General features: G+C 36.4%; 1 protein-coding gene across 5 annotated transcripts in view; it reads right to left on the bottom strand.

The window, feature by feature from the left end:
* Window positions 1–1243: 1243 nt before the first annotated feature.
* nkain2 (sodium/potassium transporting ATPase interacting 2) overlaps window positions 1244–20555 on the bottom strand; it is a 164520-nt gene continuing 145208 nt past the window's right edge. For all 5 annotated transcript variants that reach the window (XM_048207428.1, XM_048207430.1, XM_048207429.1 and 2 more), the window contains one exon: window positions 1244–1473. In XM_048207428.1, the coding sequence (XP_048063385.1) occupies window positions 1258–1473 (216 nt within the window). In that variant the 3' untranslated portion in view covers window positions 1244–1257. The remainder of the gene's footprint in view (window positions 1474–20555) is intronic.

Raw genomic sequence — 20555 nt, 5'->3', positions numbered from 1 at the left:
CCCAGAGCCAGGTGGAGTACATGTTTATGATGGATGGATGTGGATGGATGTGGATGGATGCAGTTTCTTGAGATCATACTCGTGGCCCCCTGTTCACTGCCATTATAAAGCTCGGATGCGTCAGGATATTTATTAAAATATCTCAGAAGAAGATATTTGTGTTGAAAGAAGAAAGTCATATACACCTAGAATGCATTGAGGGGTGAGTAAAGCTTGGGGTAATTTTTATTTGAAAGTGAACTAATCTTTCAATTGCAGAATTCCACGATTGACCAATTAGAAGAGACATATAATAAAGGACCATAAATATACACTGCCGTTCAAAAATTTGGGATCGGTACGATTTTTAATGTTTGAAGTCTCTTCTGCTCATCAAGGCTACATTTATTTGATAAAATACAAAAACAGTAATATTGTGAAACAATATTACAATTTAAAATAATTATTTTCTATTTGAATATATTTTGTCATTTATTCCTGTGATGCAAAGCTGAATTTTCAGCATCATTACTCCAGTCTTTAGTGTCACATGATCCTTCAGAAATCATTCTAATATATTAAGTTGCTGCTCAAGAAACATTTCTGATTATTATCAATGTTGAAAACAGTTGTGTACCATTTTTTTCAAGATCATTTGATGAATAGAAAGTTCAAAAGAACAGTTTTGTAACATTATAAATGTCTTTACTGTCACTTTTTACCAATTTAATGCATTCTTGCTGAATGAGAGTATTACTTTAATCTCTTTCAAAAAAAAAAAAAAAAAAAAAAATATCTTACTGACCCCAAATTCTTTTATGGATGTATATATTTACAAAATGCTTTCTGTTTCAGATAAATGCTGTTCTTATGATCTTTGTATTCATCAAAGAATCCAAAAAAAAGTACACTACTATTTTCAACATTGATAATAATACATGTTTCTTGAACAGCATATTAGAATGATTTCTGAAGGATCATGTGACACTGAAGACTGGAGTAATGATGCTGAAAATTCAGCTTTGCCATCACAGGAATAAATGGCATTTTAAAATATATTCCAATAGAAAACAGTTATTTTAAATAGTAATATTAGTTCACAAAATACTGTTTTTTTGTGTGTATGTAATCAATTAAATGCAGCCGTGGTGAGCAGTAGATACTTCTTTTAAAAACATTAAAACTTTCCCAAACTTTTGGACAGCAGTGTATATTTAATACCAGTCCAGAAGTCTTGATCACAAGCACAGCAAAAGGAAAGAAAAGCCCTGTAAAGGATTAGACTGTACTCACAGCCAGGATAATCTGCAAGGAACTGTGGGCCACCTCCACATACTGGTACTCCAGCAGGCAGCCGGCGATGCTGATGTAGCGATGGTCTTCTGGGGCCCAGGAGGGAGGAGGGGTCACGGGGGTCACTCTGCACCCTGGGCCGTTCTCCATCCACCAGGAGCGATGCATGGAGATGTTAAAGGTCATAATCAGGTCTGTGTCCTGCAGGAAAGAAAAATGAATCAGAACAGATGCTATACTTACTTTTAAGTGAAATTTCAATGCTCTGTATGCTTCTGTTTCACCATACATAAGTAAAATGGCACCAAAAATATGAGTATATTCAGAACAAAAGCCAAAGATCACTTGCTTTTATGGTAAAGTTAGTCCATTTCCTGGCAATCAAATAATTTCAATTATGTATTCAAGCTTTTAAGATATAATAATCTGAGCGCTGACTTATTTAACAATGTAGGTCAAATAACAAGCACTCTGGAATATTTTAATCAAGCTAAATCCAGTCCACTCTTGTTTAATGGCGGCTAAAAGAGCGAGGAATTTCTCCCCAGTAAGACACCTCGAATTTTAACCTCTAGAAATGTACGATTTCATACATCAGTTTACATTAAAAACAATCATATATTCTGGCTTGTGATCACTGTAATACTTAAACCCATGATTTAAAAATTCTCACACTGGAAACAGGATCTCTAGCAGCCATTGAAGGGCTTGTGTTTTGTTCTATCATTAATCAGTTTGAAGCTTTGAACATTTTGAGGCACAATTATTTAAGTGGCTCTTATGTGGTTAATTTTGAGATGTCAAAGGGACTCGCAGAGCAATAACCAGCCAACACATACTTATAAATGTGGCATGAGATTAATTCCACAATCAAGTGGTGGAAGAAATCACATTTCTCAAATCCCAAATTCACTTTTGTGTGCTATTTTTCAGCCTTAATGATCTGCACGCTGGCGACTGAAGTGTTTGCAATATCCTGGGTCATTTGAGTGAATGCCAGTTACACAAGTGGAGGATTATTCACCAGGGCTTTGAGTGTGCAATGAGAACATATTCAAACAAATCCATCAGTCTTAGGGAAACACACGCCAAGCCTAGACACAAAGCAGAAAGAAAGAAACAGAGCTCTAACTCTCACACCTACAGAAGCACGACTGCATAAATGTGATGCACATGTTGAGTGTTCCATGAAATCCCTCTAAAGAGCAGAGATTGTGCATTTTAAAGCCAGATTTAAGGTCCTACAAGTGTTGATGCTTGGCACTGAGAGTGCTATTCATGTTGGAACGTGAAGCTCCCCATGAGACATTTTCCTCATGAGGAAAAACAACAACAACAGCATATAGGAGTATTGTTGTCTTAAGAAGTACTTAAAGGAATTCCATTTTGATGACTCATGTTGCACTAAACAGACTTTTGTCTAATCAGTGCTCCAATCATAAGAGATGAATCCTTTACAAATGACCCTTTTCATATAATATAGAAAGGCAGCTCTACACTCTTAGCCCAGATTTTATATTTACTTAAAAATATAATTACAATATACTTAAAATATTTAAGTTTGGTTGCATTACTTATAAAATATAAGTATATTCTACTAATTTGTGGGTGTATTTGAATGTGTTAATAAATGTAAGTTAAATGCACTTAAATTATGAAGTTTTTCTCCTGACCACGCCTCCTACACACTGGTTTGCGGCAGGTAATGTGTGAATTCAAGGAGCTGTTGATGAGCAGTTGGAACATTTGTTTTGGCTGTTCTACAGACATTTTTTCCAAACATTTACCTTTTTATAGTTTTTCACTAAAGGAGAAAATCACAATTTTTAAGTTACCGTCATCGAGGTCAGGGTTTGTTTTAGTTGAGCTCTTGACCCTTGACTTTTTAATATTAGATTTTGTTTGGGCAGTTTTAACTGCATTAAAACCAACCAAACAAGCAAAGTTAAAAGATGATCAGGTGGTGTTAATTATGTTTTCACATAATCGTTATTTGATCTGAATCACTGAACTCATTTAGAGCCCAATCTCTGAGTTAGATTTACATGATTAATTATAGCAACACTGTGATTCTACAGCGGAAGATCAACTTTTACAATACAATTTTTTTTTTTTTTTAAAGTTGTCATCACAAAAAATATATATATATTTTAGGCACACACAGACATCAAGAATCAGCGTATGAATCTCAACAACGGTGACAAGCAACATGTTCTGATAAACAGATCAACTCTGAACATTAGAAAACAAGCTACTAAAAAGTCACAGAAAAACAGAAAAATTTAAATAGTGAGAATAAAGAAAATTACTAAGACAATTCAGCATATAATTTATTCATGCAGCAATGCATGATGGATGAATTTTGATTGGTGGCAAGTTAACTTGCTTAGTACATTGAACTTAAATATACTAGGTGTAATAACTACAAAGTAATTAATATTACAAAACATTTTAAGTTAAATGAACTCGATTTATTAAGTTAACATTACTTAATTTTTTTAGGGCAACCAGTTTCCTCAAATTTTTTAAGTAAATTCAACTTATCCAGGCTAACAGTGTAATGCATATTACCAATCAAAGGTTTGGGGTCAAAAATCCACATCCAACACATTTTTTTCCTTTTTTATTTTTTTACTTTGATATGTCCAATCCAATCTTAAATAGTGAAATCTGAAAAAATAAAAACAAACTGATTATATTGGACTTTTAAAACAAAAAGAAATCACTACCAAATATCCACGCTAACAAAAAGTGTCTCTTTAGCATTTGTCGAAAACTTGCCTCCAGTGTTTTCTGAGGCAGAGTGAATCATCTGAGGGGCCCAAGTCACAGTCCCCATTATGTTTTCTTAAAGGGCGCTGGAGGATCAATCACTCGCCCACCTCCGTAAATGGCTTCACTGTTTGCCCAGCCAGTGTGGGTGATGTGATAAAGCACTTTTAATCCATTTCAAAACGCACACTAACGGCAGACGTTTTGTTGAAGACTTGCCCAACCTCACACTGCAGTGTCTATCTCAGCGTGAGAATGACATTGGCCGTCTGAAAGGCTCCTGAATTACTCTCCCTGAATAAGCCCTGTTCCTCCTTAGAGGGATACTTAGCACTTCTCGTTCTGTGAAATACAAACCGAGACCTCGGTGCACCCTTGCTTCTTATTAAAACATATACAAAGAACCTGAATGGTTGGATTGATTTGTTTCCACCAAATCAATACCCTTTGTATAGCAGTGCAGGGCAAAGCCTTGTTTGTCCAAAGAAACACATGTATCACGCTCCAATGATGAACATAAATAGCCATCATGATAAAAAAAGTGAATCATAGCTTTGACTGAATGCAGTGTCATCCAAGCACACAAAGTACACAAACACCTTTGGCCTCAGATGTTTTGAATTTTTGAAGGAACAAACTGCTATACAATATGTTTGCTATACAATGTTGTCTTCATAAATAACAATATTAAAGGTAGGCTTTAGGGCATTTATACGTGTAAATGCAATTAAATGTAGGGTAGGCAATATTTTTCATAAACACTTTTTGTTATACTGGTTGAAATGCTCTTCACATCCTTATAGCAATCAATAATACTCCGTGCACCCTGTTCGCACAGACATCACACGTCATCAGCGAGTGCCGCAAACAGACAACAGCTGCCTTATACAGTTCCTCCTGAACCAAAACAATGTGCATATGCTGTTCACGCCATAACTACCGTAATTAGGAGATGGCAACCCGTGATGTTCTACTCTGAGCTGTTTATGTCCTCAAACTCAGATTTACTCAGATTCCACACTATCAAGGCCGAAATTAATCTGCAGCAGTCAGGTGGTACAAGTCAGCTCTCTTTAAGTTTGTAAATTTACATTTATTATTATTGTAATGTTTTGTGCTTTGAGACGTGAGGTAATTTAACGGTGTCTCTAGTGACACTTTGCAGACTCTGCTCTGGCTGTGCACGTTCCTGTGTTTTGGAGGAGGCGTGGCTTTGAAAAGCACTTTGAAGGGAGGATAGGATTTTATGCTTTCAAAGCTAGCTTCCTATTGCTAGCATCTCCGAAATTGCCTAAGTAACCCGTCCTACTTGACCCGCTCCGAGCAGGATTTGAACCGGGGTCTCCAGCGTGGGAGGCGGGCCTGCTAACAAGAACGCTAAAGACAACAGCCAGTGAGGTTTACAAGCACAGCTCTTACAGGCCTACGTTACACCTACCCTACCTTTAAATACTATAAATGGATTTATATGGCTGCCTTAATATTCTAGAAAGTGGTCCATTGCAAAGGTTTCATTTATCCTTATCATTAAAAAGTTTGAAATGCTTAGTTAGATACCAGATGTGTCAGACCTGCATCTTCTTCCTCTTTCCATTGAAAGAGAAGGACACAGGCTAAATAAAGTGTACATGTTGCCTCACTCTTCCGCTCTGTTGCTTCCTGTCTTTCTAACAGGTGTAATGAACATCAGCCGAGTGGATAAACGCAATCCATCAGCAGTCAAATAGCAGGGCAGACTGCTCAACACATCAGCATTTCAATCTGCAAAGCGACAGGGGTCCCGCAGACAAACACTCCTCCATTACTCTCCTTCAGTCCATGCCAGAGTCACAGCGACGCGAAACATGGACGGCCTGAAAGGAGGGCTGACAGTGAGGGGTTGTCAGGACAGTGTCTGGAGATGGATGAGACCACATTTCAACAGGAATTATGGGCTGACGTGCCAGCATGCTTTACAGTGAGTGATGGTGGATGGTGGTAAAGGAAGTAGTTGGTGCCCTGCTAGGCCAATCAAAACAAAGAACATACTGTATTTAGGATCCTGTAGTTTGATACTGTTGTGATGTAATGTCTAAAAACAGTAAAACATCTCCATTAATCACCACAGTGTTCATTAATTGATCAAAAATACACTAAATCTTGAACCTTTTAAAAAACGCCGAACAGAGGAGAGTCTGGCAAAAAGAGTACGTGACAAAGCTCGTAATAAAACAAGAATCAACAGTGGCATGGCTTTTTGGAGATGGCGAGAATTGAAGGATTTGAAATTTCAGTCTTCAGTGTCACATGATCCTTCAGAAATCATTCTAATTTGCTGATTTGGAGCTCAAGAAACAGAAATCTTTTGTAACATCTTGTCACTTTTGATAAATTTATAGCATCTTTTCTGAGAAAAAATACTGTATTATATTTATTCTGTATTTCTTTAAAAAAACTTCAAACCTTTGAAGAAACTTTTGTAATGATTTATGATAATGAAATATGTATCATTATCATTGGCCTTCCTTTAGCTTCTCAAATGGTAAAGCATGGCGCAAGCAACGCCAAGGTTGTGGGTTCGATTCTCAGGGAAAGCAAGCACTGATAAAATGTGTACCTTGAATGCAATATAAGTCACTTTGGATGAAAGCATAAATAAAAATGAAAATGTAAATGTAAAATAAAAAAAATAAAAACAGTCAGGAAGCAATTTCATTGGTTTCATTGACAAGCTTAGCACTGAATCACTGTATATGCAGATCAAACAAAGGTGGCATATCTCAGCAGCAAGCTCTATAGTCTGGGTCCATCGACCTCATGCAAGTTCAATATATAAAGATTCATGAACATATTCAGATCAAAGGAACAAATCATGATTTATATTTGGTGACCTACAACTATGCTTGAGCATATTTGTATAGTCTTGCTGTGAAATGCATTTCAAGACAGGCATATTGAGCATGGCTGACTACAGATAAAACCCTGGTGTTCCACTAGAAACATGAGATTAGATTTATTCAAAGAACAAAGGAACATATCCACAAAGAGAGAAATTATGACTGACTCAATGTCTCCTACGTTTTCTAATAAAAAACATTTCTGCTGGAACAACATCCTACCCTTACTAAAACACAGAGTGCTTTAGAAAATAAATCAAAAGACATAATAATTGCTGATAATTAATGGTGTTTGTTAAGGCAAGTACTATTGGTTTTTGAACAAAGCCAAAGTTTGCTATGTATACACCGATCAGGTATAACATTATGACCACCTTCCTTTCGGCGGTGGACAGGGGTCAGCATGGGCACCCTGACTGATCTGCGGCTATGGAGTCCCATCCACAACAAACTGTGATGCACTGTGTATTCTGACACCTTTCTATCAGAACCAGCATTAACTTCTTGAGAAATTTGAGCTACAGTAGCTCGTCTGTTGGATCGGACCACACGGGTCAGCCTTCGCTCCCAATGTGCATCAATGAGCCTTGGCCACCCATGACCCTGTCGCCGGTTCACCACTGTTCCTTCCTTGGACCACTTTTGATAGATAGTGACCACTGCAGACCAGGAACACCCCACAAGAGCTGCAGTTTTGGAGATGCTCTGACCCAGTCGTCTAGTCATCACGATTTGGCCCTTGTCAAACTTGCTCAAATCCTTACGCTTGCCCATTTTTCCTGCTTCTAACACATCAACTTTGAGGACAAAATGTTCACTTGCTGACTAATATATCCCACCCAATAACAGGTGCCCTGATGAAGAGATAATGAGTGTTATTCACTTCACCTGTCAGTGGTCATAATGTTATGCATGATTGGTGTATATTCCATTCTATGGAAAAAAGGATTTAAAAATTTGCTATGTAAGTTTTAATAAAAACATAATATGAGGGTGACATAACTTTTATATATGGGTGATTTAATCCCTTAAAGTTAAATGCATGTTTTTGATTGACAGTACATTCACAAAAAGGGCCAAGAATAATATGCTCTTCTAAACACCACACTAAAGGGCCTTGTTTTGAAGTCACACTAGTTTTCTTACACATGCGATTTATTTATGCTTACAAAACCCAGTGGTCATGTTGGGATAATTCTCCATCATCAGGGATTGTTTGTTTTCGGAAAGCAATCAGAGGGCGTTTGGAGGGGATCAAGATGGGAAGACTCTGCCCCAGGATGACTGTCAATCATCTATCCATCAGTAAATGGGTTTCTACAGGCGAGAGCTACAGCAATATTTCCCTCAGGCTAACACCATGATATCTAGACTGGGGCAGAACAAAATGGAAGATTAAGACTACTAGGGATAGGCTTTATTTATTTATTTAGACAGGCTAAGCCTATTAGAAGTGGTTAAAGTTTCAGAAAGTGGGAATTTGAGATGGTTTGCTTGAATTTTTTTTTTTTTTTCAATTTATTTTCTAGAAGCATTGTTTACAGAAAGATGACAATAAGCACTACAGACTCCCATAAGGCCACATGGCTTTCGAGACATCTCAAGCAGCTAGCATGCTATGAAGTGATGTCACCACATGAGAAGTGTTTTCAAAATATTCATGGCTTAAAGGGGACCTATTATGCAAAATTCACTTTGTTTATAAATGTGTGTTGGCAGTGTGTGTACACAACCACCCTATAATGATAAAAATTCAACCACTCCTTTTTTTTAATCCCCATGAATCATAAGCAGTGTCTCAGAACAAGCCGTTTCCAGATCCCTGGCAGTGTGACGTCACATTAGACACAGGCCCTGCCCATGAATGTTGACAGACACTGCCGTTTTAACATAGAAACCGCCCTGAGCGAGTTCACAGCGAGTTGTACAGTCCGCCATTGCTGCACTGACGAGAATGTCTCCCAAGCATTTTAGGTGTTCTATAGCTGGATGGATTAATCCACATAGCTCTCTCCATTTACTCCCTAAATCTGAGCCGCTGAAGATGAGGTGGATTAATTTTGTTTTCAAAGAAAATTCTCCCTCAACTCTACTGAAATTCGTTTATGTCTGCGCAAATCATTTCACACCGGACTGCTTTGTGAACGAATGTCAATACAAAGGGACAATACAAAACAGAGGTTGTGCTAAAAATTTGTTACTCAAGGATAGATCAGTAAACTGTTCATGATCCAGCTTACAGCCTCCAGAGTGATACTGGATACGGCAGTAATAAAGGTGAGAGCACTTTATTACAGTTCATTGGAGTTGATTTATGGATGTAAAGTTTACCAGTTTATTAAGCAGCACCCGAAAAGGCATAAGGTCTTTATATATTTGTTTATTGTTAGTTGTAACGAGTGTTTCGCTGTGTATGTTGATGATAATGCAAGGGAGAGAGAGAGAGTTTATGGATAATATTTTAATGCACACTTGCACTGTGTTTTATTACAGTGATTTTCTAGAGTGAAAAAAGACGCTTCATATTTTGTGTGAAGTACAATAAAGTTAATAAAACTCATCGGTAAACAGGCTTGTACTAATATAGTGGATAAAAACAAGAAGACAATATAAGTTATAACTGTTATTAAACTAAACTATACTTGTTCTATCTCCGTGCAGCATGTATTCGCAGTTTCTGACATTATAGTTTGTCCTGACTGACTCCTGACACCGGAGAATGAGCTCTTGAAGCTCCGCCCTCTTAGGCCAAACGCAGCAGCTTATTTGCATTTAAAGGGAACACACTGAAACGGCACGTTTTTGCTCACCCCCAAAAAGTGGCAATTTTTACATGCTATAAAAAATTATCTGTGGGGGATTTTGAGCTAAAACTTTATATACACGCTCTGGGGACATCAGAGACTTATTTTACATCTTGTAAAAGGGGGCATAATAGGTCCCCTTTAATGTCACACTAATGTGAATTTTTAGCCCTCAGAAAGGTACTTAAACTTCTCCATTGCTCCAGCTATGTTTTATTACTTAGGGAAAAGAAGCAAAAAGAACCTGCTGCCTCCTTTTATCCAGTGGTAATCAACTAGCATGGGGCTTCACAGTCAAATCAAATGCTCAATCTCTGGAAAATGTCCACATCTTGAACATAAAATACTCCAACTATAAGACTATAACTATAAATATTATGAAATAAGTGACAAGACGTGGTGATTTTAGAGTGTTTTTAGGAATCATTTAGGAAAGTACCTTTAAAGGTAAAATCACTGTAAGTCACAACAAAAGAAAAGAATGGCACAATGCTACACATGCTCCTATAATATTTAGCATAATAATAATAATAATTATTATTATTATTGTTATTATTATTATTAAATGAATATATTGATAAATGATTTAAATTTATTACATTTATTCTATTATTATTAATAATAATAAATTAATTAATACATTCATTTGACTAAAATAATAATATATTGATAAAGTAAATAAATTAAATAATTTAGTAAATGTATATAAAAAAAAGTAAATATCTCTTTGGTACAAATCATATTTGAAACCCATACATATACATACACTTACAGGTTACAGGTTTCTGTTTTAGTGTCTGTTGTAGAAAAGATCAGAAGACATATTGAGCACGACATTTGCTTGGCATACAGATCTCACTCACTCTGCTGAGTCCCGGAGTCTCTGTTATTGTGACAGCAATTACAGGACCACAGGACCGTCAGAGGGGTCCGGATCATCACACACACTCTAATTGGCTGTCTTCACAAGAAGGTTTACTCTCGGCAGACTGACACACTGGGAGGTCAGCAATAAATATAACATAAAAAAAATGAAATAGAAGCGTTTAGGTCTATGGATACCAACCTAATATTTGCATTAATAAAGGCTGGAATTCTCACAGGTTAGCATGCAAGTATGGCTCAATAGCCTGACTCCAGGTATTATAGACCTTGCTGGCTGCATTGCATTATGGGATTGCCCTATCTGAAAATTATACAAGGCCCTGTTTACAACTATTAAGATGCATTTTGGTTGATCGGATCACAAGTGGACAATGCTAAATACAGGTGTAAACGGGGTCTAAAATGTTTCGAGCTTGTCCACATTCGACCACTTCCAGAGATAGTCGAAAACGCATTTGACCGGATTGCTTTCGTATTGTAAACGCTCACGTGGTTGAATATGTTCGAACAGCGCAAAAAAACCCCCTACTCTCCGACTTCTGACATAATGCGTAAGGGTCAATGACATGACGGGTCATTTTTTTGTCCAAAGGCCTTAATAATAAAACACCAAGATATGACATACAAAGTATGTAAGGTAGTACAACAACATCTCTTTTATTGAATCCAAAAGGTTTTAATTATATTTTGCTATATAAATAATATATATATATATATATATATATATATATATATATATAAATAAAGGTATATATAAAGGTATTTTAAAGATGAAGATGAAGTGTCAAAAGGTATTTCGGTTTAACCGTCCAAAGGCCAATACAGCCAATTTATGCGTGATTAAAATATCTTAAAATGTAATAAATGTACACTTTTTTTTTATTCTGGCATGATTTTATAACATCATATATCAACATAGTGCAACATGGTATTAAAATTATGTGTAGAAGTCATTGCTTTGTAATGAGAAAGAATGTCCAGAAAAATTCATTTCATTGATGTCATTCGGAGTAACCAATATAAAGGGACCATTTTGGTTCAAGTCATGTGATCAATATCATGTGACAGAATGGGACATCATTCAGCCACCTGCAAAGGACCACACAGTCGTGAAGCAAAGTAACTAACTCTCTTTTAACTATTTGAAAAATTCATGTTTTCACTTGCTCATACACGTCCCGAAACATCAGGTCATTCGGTACAACTGCTATAAAACATGGAAAATATTGTAATACTTTAAAAACTTACTAAATATAAAATGTTTTACTGTCCTTTTGCTAGCTAGCTATCAGATATCAGACTTTTTTGGTGACAAATTCTGATTTCTAACATGCACTCACTGCGTTCGGCGTGGTTTTGCGGCTGTCAGAGCAGAAACGAAAGGTCATGCTCTCTGTATGTTTTTTCATCATCCCCGTGTGCGTTCATATGTAAATTGCGAAAGCTTATTTTGTCCAATAGAAAAAACTCACACGTTTACCCACCCATAGACCCTCCTCTCAAAGAAATCGGGAAGTGGTTGAAAGTGGACAAAAAGGACAGATTAAAATACCAGGTGTAAACGGGAATGTCTCCCTCGTCTACTTGTGATCCGATCGACCAAAATGCATCTTCATACGTGGTGTAAACAGGGCCTAAGTGATGCCATAGAATCTATCTGGCTAAAATCTTATAAGTCTGTATACGTTTTTGCCTACTCTTTGGAAAAGTCTTCACATTGCAAGCACACTGACGCCTTAAAACATTGCCTGTGTGGGAAGGTTCTGGAACAGAGTCAATAGCGAATAAGTAACTGTTAGACAGGAAACCTGATTTGTACCTGCATCCCGTGAGCACAACAGCTTTCGTGTGTAATGAGCATGTGCACAACCCACTGTGCCACAGCAAAAGCAAAAGGTGCATCATTTTAATCAAGCATAATCATCATCGCTGAATTCATGTTTCAGTTTCAGATGTTAATTTTTTTTTGCAGTCAATTATTTTCCTATTTGAATTTTTTTTTGCAAAACACAGCTACCTCTTTCCTCCCAATATGGGAAATAATGTCAAAAGGGGATTTTTAAATATCTGAGAAAAATCTCAACAATGTCTCAAACTGTGCTCAGTCCAAAAGTCTGCAGATCTGAATTCAAATATTTCTCATCAAATTCTTCCAAGACCAAATTATCTGGAAAATGCTATCTTCATTAATTTTTATGGCTTTATAATCTTAGAGTATGTCACCAAATGTCTCATTTGTGTGTGTGTTTTTTTATTTATTATCCCTAAGGAATTTTAGGATTAACGCATGAGACAAAGTGATTTATATATTAATTAATTAAATGAATAATAATGAATTCACTTAATTATTCATTTTACAAATAACCGGTTTATTTAACAAACAAATGACAGCATAACAGAAAATAAAAAAAAAAATTAAATAAAAAACATTTAGTATTCATTCTATACACTTACTGTATGTCAACAATAGGCATCTATTTTTATTTCTCCTAAATTCCAACTTTCTGAGACAAATTGATAGTTAAATGAAACAGAGAACAAATAATTAAAAATAAAATAAAAAAATAAATTAAATTAAGAATTTATTGTATACACTTACTGTGTGTCAACAATCAGCAAAGGTGATAGTTAAAACATAAGTGAGACAAATTCCGGAACTATTTGCTTTTTCATTCAATTTTCCTATAAGTCCTCTGAGAAAACGCCCCTGAAGTACCTGTACTGTTGCTAGGCGAAAAACTCATACCTCAGTGTCAGATGTCTCTGCTGATGTCACCGTCGGCACTGAGAAACACCTTGTGGAGGAGATTCAGGGCACTGGCTTAGGTTCTAATATAGCTCCGCATGTAAACATGGGCCCATCACAGTCATCCATTGTGTTCATTTTCCAGCTGTTGCACAACAAACATTTTATGCCAGCGGAAGAGTTTTGTCTGTCCACAAGAGCATGAAATTAGGCTGTTTAGCAGAACTGAATTCATTTAGAGCTTCTAAAATAATAGTGCAGGCTGCCATGACGCTCCAAAAGGAGCTGTTGCTAATCGACAGACTTCTTTTCTCACCCCTCGGAGAGAGATGATGTTTGGAGTGAAAGCAGATGCATCTGTCACAGACCGAGATGTGACATTTCAAAATGTGCGTTAGCAGATGGAGGATTGTTTATATTTATGAGTACTGCAGCGCGATGACTACACATTTAGCACTGGAGGGAAGCACGCCCGCGCCACGCGTAGAAATGTCAGGGAAAGAGCGAGGCGCCTTCGCTAGAACCGAATCTGAATCCTGGCAGAGCAGCCGAAAGTCAAAAGGTGCGGCTTGGTTATAGCCGTTAAAATGAACAAAATGAAAAGATTTAGATGCGGTAGAAGGAGACTGTCTTGAAAAATGTGAGCTTCACATGACATTTCGAACGTGCCTTGTACAACAACAAACAGCTTTCGGTTTCAGTCACAAGGGTTTTTGTGTAAGGTATTTGTGATTGGCTTGGATATACATACATGTTAAAAAATGGGTAACACTTTACAATAAGGTCATATATGAGATGATTTTAAGTCTCTTATACTCACTAAAGCTGCATTTATTTGATCAAAATACTGTAAAAACAGCAATATTGCGAAATATTATTGCAATTTAAATGAACACTTTTCTATTTTACTATATTTTAAAATATAATTTATTCCTGTGATGGCAAAGCTGAATTTTCAGCAGTCACATGATCCTTCAGAAATCATTCTAATATGCTGATTTGCTGCTCAAGAAACATTTCCTATTATCATCAATGTTCAAAACAGTTGTAATGCTTACTATTTTGGGTGGAAATCGTGATACTTTTTTTCATTATTCATTTATAAATAGAAAGAACAGAAAAGAACAACATTGATTTGAGTTAGAAATCTTCTGTAACCATGAAAAAGTCACTTTTGACCAATTTAATGGATAATTGTAGATTAAAAGTATTAATTTCTTAAAAAAAATTAAAAATCTTACTGACAATTTAACTGGCAGTCATTCTTAAAGATCAAATCAGCGCCAGGTGATACTAACAAAAAAGTACAATGGTATTCTTTGAAGTACCTTGAAATAATGTGTAAATACTGTGGTATGTGAATATAATTATTCAGTACCATGGCCTACTGTATATATCCAAGTATCAAGGTATTACCCTCTCAAACCTGGTCCCGGCCCAGCACTTTGAGTGAGAGGGATAGAATAGAGACAGAAGAAGAAAGAAAAACAGAAAACGAGAGGGGGGTGGAGGAAGCTTCCCAACCAGTCACTGCTCATCAGTTCTTCGGGCGCTATATTGATCGGCTGAGCAGGCTGGATATTAGAGAGGTAATTCACTTTTTAGATAGAAGACGTAGGGGAGCAAGGGCTGCCCCATTTGTTACCCAGGCTGAGGAAATCATTGATACTGCCACACTGTCAGGGGGACCCCTGTGGAGGACAGTGGTTTGATAAGGCGGGACACTCAGACAGAGAGAACCGAGGACAACGGCCTTCTTCATCTCCTCCTACTCACACGCAAAATGGATCAAGCTGCACACTTTCGATAGTGTTTAACTAGGGAGAATTTCTACTAGAGATGGAAATCGTAATGAATTAAATGATAGTCCTTTAAGGAATATTTGGAAATGCAATTCTTGCCCTCAGCAATCAGTTATCAAATTTCAAAAGAGCAGATATAGCAAAACTGTAATTTTTAAAAACAATTCTTCCAAAAAGGTGTTAATACAGCTTTTAGAGGTGGCATAAATGTAATTTAATAATTTAGTCTTGACTACATTAAATAAAATACTATGCAAACAAAAATGTAACCATTCATTCATTCATGTAGTTATTTTTTTTATTTTTTATAAAATAATACTGATTGCCACACAGTTCATAATTTGTATCTTTAACTGCCAAGAGTTCAGTTTGTTTAGGAACTACACTCGTTGTGCTGTATGATTTTGATTCACTAAAAAGAACTGGCTCATACACTTAAAAATAAAGGTTTTTTATTTATTTATTTTTATTATTATTTTTTTTTTGCCATAGTAGATTTTTTTGTTTTTTGGTTCCCCAAAAAACCTTCTAGAAAACAGTTCTTAAAAGAAACATTTTTGCATTCTTACACTGTGTCCTAACCAGTCGCGACGCCACGACACGTGATAAAAGGTATCTTTTCCATGTTAATCTGAGTTTTTGTCCTAACTAGCCATGACAGCGACATGCAACGATTCTATTTGAGAAACGTTTTCTATTTTTCTGCGACGTCACAGCTGGAACAACAACACAAAGTACTGAAATGGTAATCTCAGTTAATGTTTATGTGCTTTATTTAATGATAAAAGTGTAATGTGAGTTTGAATATCATTTTATGTCTTTTATAGCCGTACTGAAAGCAACAATTGACAATTCACCTCAGAATATATATATATATTCACCTCAAAATAAATGAAAGGAAACAACAATGTTCAAACTGTCAACTCATTGTGAACAGACAAGCGAATTCTATGACAAAGATTGTTTTAGTAACTCAGTATGTATTTTTAATAATGTTAAAATGGTGTAATATTCATGATTTTAATTATGTACTTATCCATTTCATTGGGAGTGCCGGGAGCTTGTCGAGAGAGCCCGCCCACGCACTCTTCTGATTGGCTGTGATTTTTGATTGACTATCACATCTCATAGTCACGTCACATCTGGACAGACAAATTGTTTGCCACTAGAATCTTATCGCATCGCGTCTGGATAGGACACGGTGTTAGCGTGAAGAACATTTTATAATCAAAAGAATCTTTTTCCAGTGCAAAGAACCTTTAGTGCAATGGAAAGATTCCATGGATGTTAGAGTTAGTTCACCCTAAAATGAAAATTAATTCATCATTTACTCACCCTGGTGTTGTTCTAACACCGTATGCCCTTCTATCTTTCTTTTTTTTTCGGATTACAAAAGGAGAAATGTTAAAAAATGTCAGCTCATGCTGTCCATTTAATGACAGTGAATATCGACGTGACGGATGGGATCATTCTGTGATACTTTTGCCTCTTTTTTTATTAAAGCTTGATGCTGGTGGCTATTCACTGCCATTATATGTCATTTTTTAATATTTCTCCTTTTGTGGTCCGAAAAAGAAAGAAGTGCATACGGCATTAGAACAACACCATGGTGAGTAAATGATGACTTAATTTTCATTTTAAGGAGAAATATCCCTTTAAATATTCTTCATGGAACCATCAATGCCAATAAAGAAACTTTTATTTTTAAGAGTATAAGAGCAATTCATTTGGGAATCGGACTACACTGGTGGCGCTCTATGTTTTTGATTCACTAAAATTAACCAACTCACAAAATGGATTCATTGGGGAATTGGACTACGTTACAGTATTTATTTTCTTCTGTATCAGAACTGGTTATGTAATGTTTACCTCAACACCGCATTTATAACATCAGCCATCAGCCATCAATCACCAAACACGTCTTAAAATGCAGTTTCATCACAAACAACCTCAGGGGAAACATATTTGGTAAATATTAAAATCAACTGAATGAATTACATTTTCATTTCCTTACATCGTACAGATGAAAACGATACAGACACGGTTTTCAATATCCTCAGCTGTGTGTGCAATACAATAATGTTTGTCCAGGAAAATTAACAATAGTTCAGGCATTCATTTCAAATATTGACAATATCAATGTTAGATAGCAAAATTGTTGTATGGATGTCTAAATCTGATACATTGTAAGCATATTTAAGGATATTTCCAATTACAATGTGACAGATGCCATTGCATAAGTGCCAATAAATATATTTGATTCACAAATCAAATGAGTTTTCCCAAAAGTCTTATTCAAAAGAAAACTGGGAGAGAGAAAAACCGAAAAGGGTATTAATAATAAAATATTGCTGATTACATCAGAACTAGATATTTCAAAGCAAGAAAACATTACAGGGCGGCTTTTGTGCCATGATGTAATTTTCTCTCCTGTGACATAAATGAGAGTCAAAATGAGTTCAATTGAGAGGGAATCACATGTTATTTAGCGAATGATTCAGACGGGACAGAGGCACCTTGTATGTGACACAAGCTTTTATAGGTCATTATTGAGAGCAGACTATGGATGATCAAAACAAAGGAAAGGAGCGAAGATGAAAGCGAAATAAATCAAAAGCCACTGAGCCTCACATGAAAAATAGGACAAGTTACAGCAAAACTCTTATCTGCATGTCATTTACACAGCAAATAGGAATAGAATCATGGGAAATGATAGCAAAAGAGGAAGTGGAGGGGAAGATGAGAATGGAAGGAATGTGAGGGCTTACTTCCTCTGAAGTCTACGACTGCTTTCTGGAGGGCGGACGAAAAATTGTAGGGGATGAGGGTTATAAATGAGACAAGGGCAAAAGAGAAAGAGCTGAAGATGTGGGTTGTTTCATGGATGATACATGGCACTTGGCGACTAATTGCTGTTGAGCTTTCTCTGTGCTCGCTTCTGATTGGTTGCCCGCCGACATCGAGCGCCCGTCATTAGGCAGGTTACACACAGGCCAAAAGCAAGAGACTTTCGGACATAGCCACCTGTGCTAAGAGCAAATTAAATTCCACACTCCTCTTTACTGGTGCAGCACTTTTCCCTAACAACCCATATGGATAGATGAGCTGGATGCATGTTGTTGAGGCATCTGAGACATTATCATGCTTCACTAAAGACAAGCACCATATGCAGTTGTTGTGATTGCACTCAGGCTTTGCTGTGGACTCAAACAGCGGCAAAACAGCTGTTGGGAATTGAAGGGAAAAGCATTAAAGTCACATAGCCTGAGAGCTGAACCAATAACAGACAGCTTTCTGAAAAAGAGCGAAGTGTGAATAAACATCAGTGTTTCTTTCTTTTGTTTTTGTTGCAGTGTCAAGGCTCAATCTGGTAATTTGGCCATTTAGGGGGGAAGAAATCAAATGGACCATTACGATGAGTGGAAAGATCTACAGAGACAAACGGGGGAATCGTTCAGATGGGAGGCAGGGTAATCGAGCAGACAGTAGAAGAAAGGAAGGTACAGACGAAAGCGTTTTAGTGTTGAGGCAGGTTAAATACGTATCCAAGTTGTGTGCTTGCCAGACACCGTCAGTTTAACTACTTGAAAAAATAATGGACAGGGATGAAATTGCTATCAAACAGGACCAACAGCTTCTGGGGAAAGCCCAAAGACTTTTTCTGTAAAAAACATTATGTATCTCTAATTATGTACACATCGTTCAAAAGTTATGGGTCAGTGAAACATTTATAATGTTAAAAAAGATTGCAAAAAAAATGTTTTAAACATTCATATTACTAAGAAATGTTTCTTGAGCACCAAATTGGCCATTATCATTAATAAACAAAAACTAAAATTTATTAAAACATTTTTGATAACTGAAATAAAGCTGAAATAAAATATAAATGATGAAAGGTGAAAAACAAATGTTACCTTGGCAAATAACTGAAATAAATGTACATTGAAGCACTAAAGTTATTAACTAGAAGTAAATAAAAACTAAAACTGCGCAAAAAATAAAACTGAAGTAAAAAAAATTAAAGTTAGTAATATTTGCAGGTAAAAAACTGATAAAATGACAAAAGCGCATTAAAAAAAACTAAAATTATAATGAAAACTGAAAACATAAAAATAAAAGCAAGTTTAAAATATAAATAAAAGCTATAATATATAAATAATACTACAATAACATTGGGATCATGCAACACTGCAGACTGGACTAATGGCTGCTAAAAATTCAGCTTTGCCATCACAGGAATAAATTATATTTTTAAAGGGGTGATTGGTTATGATTTCACTTTTTTAACTTTAGTTAGTGTGTAATGTTGCTGTTTGAGCATAAACAAAGTTCAATGCAAAGGGAGATATTTTCTTTTAAAGAATTTTCTGTTTAAGGACCTCAACAAATGGCTGGTAGGGACTACAACGAGCTTCTTCCCGGGTTAGTGACATCCACCCTAAAATTTACATAAACCCTGCCCCCGAGAACACGCAACAAAGGGGGCGTGGCCATGTTGGGCTGCTTTAGAGAAGATGAAGAGTTGTTGTAGTAGAGTGTTGTTTCCATGCCGTCATTTTACGCCGGACTGCTTCACAAACGAGGGTCAATTCAATGCTGGATTTGCACAAAAGCTTAACATGACGACACATGCTAGCCGATGAGTTGAATCAACTCCACAGCAACTACATAAATTTGTCTTCTTCCTGAGTCTCTCCATCAGTGTCCAACTCTGGTTTGAACAATGTAAGGCTGAACACTGTTACTGACAATCGTCATTTTGGCTGCGTGAGATTCTCCAGCTTTGTTGTTGTTGAGCAACTGAAGCGTGAGCTGTTAAAGCCCCGCCCTCTTCTGGAAAGCAGAAGCTCATTTGCATTTAAAGGGACACACATAAAAACAGCGTGTTATTGGTCACACCCAAATAGGGGCAAATTTGACAAGCTATAATAAATGATCTGTGGGGTATTTTGAGCTGAAACTTCACAGACACATTCTGGGGACACCAGAGACTTATATTACATCTTGTAAAAGGGGCATCATTGGTCCCCTTTAAAGATATTGAAATCAAAACAGTTATTTTAAATTGTAATAATATTTCACAATATTACTGTTTTTACTGTATTTTTGATTAAATTAATGCAGCCTTGGTGAGCATAAGAGACATTAAAAATAGTTAAAAAAAATACATATACACACACACATATTATATATATATATATATATATAGTAATATATATATATATTAGGGCTGTAACGATATGCGATATAAAACCGAAATCGCGATACGCAGGTCCACGAACCTGTATCGCGATGTGAGAAGGCAGAATCGCGACACACCCCTTCCAACTCCCAGAGTTATCCTGTCTCAATCAGCTCTCTAGTTCAGTAAGTGTTTCGCGCACACATTGAATCTTGC

Source organism: Megalobrama amblycephala, linkage group LG11 (genome assembly GCF_018812025.1).
Source record: "Megalobrama amblycephala isolate DHTTF-2021 linkage group LG11, ASM1881202v1, whole genome shotgun sequence".
Taxonomy (NCBI): domain Eukaryota; kingdom Metazoa; phylum Chordata; class Actinopteri; order Cypriniformes; family Xenocyprididae; genus Megalobrama; species Megalobrama amblycephala.
The sequence above is the reverse complement of the archived record's forward strand: the minus strand, read 5'-3'. Positions and strand labels throughout refer to the sequence as shown.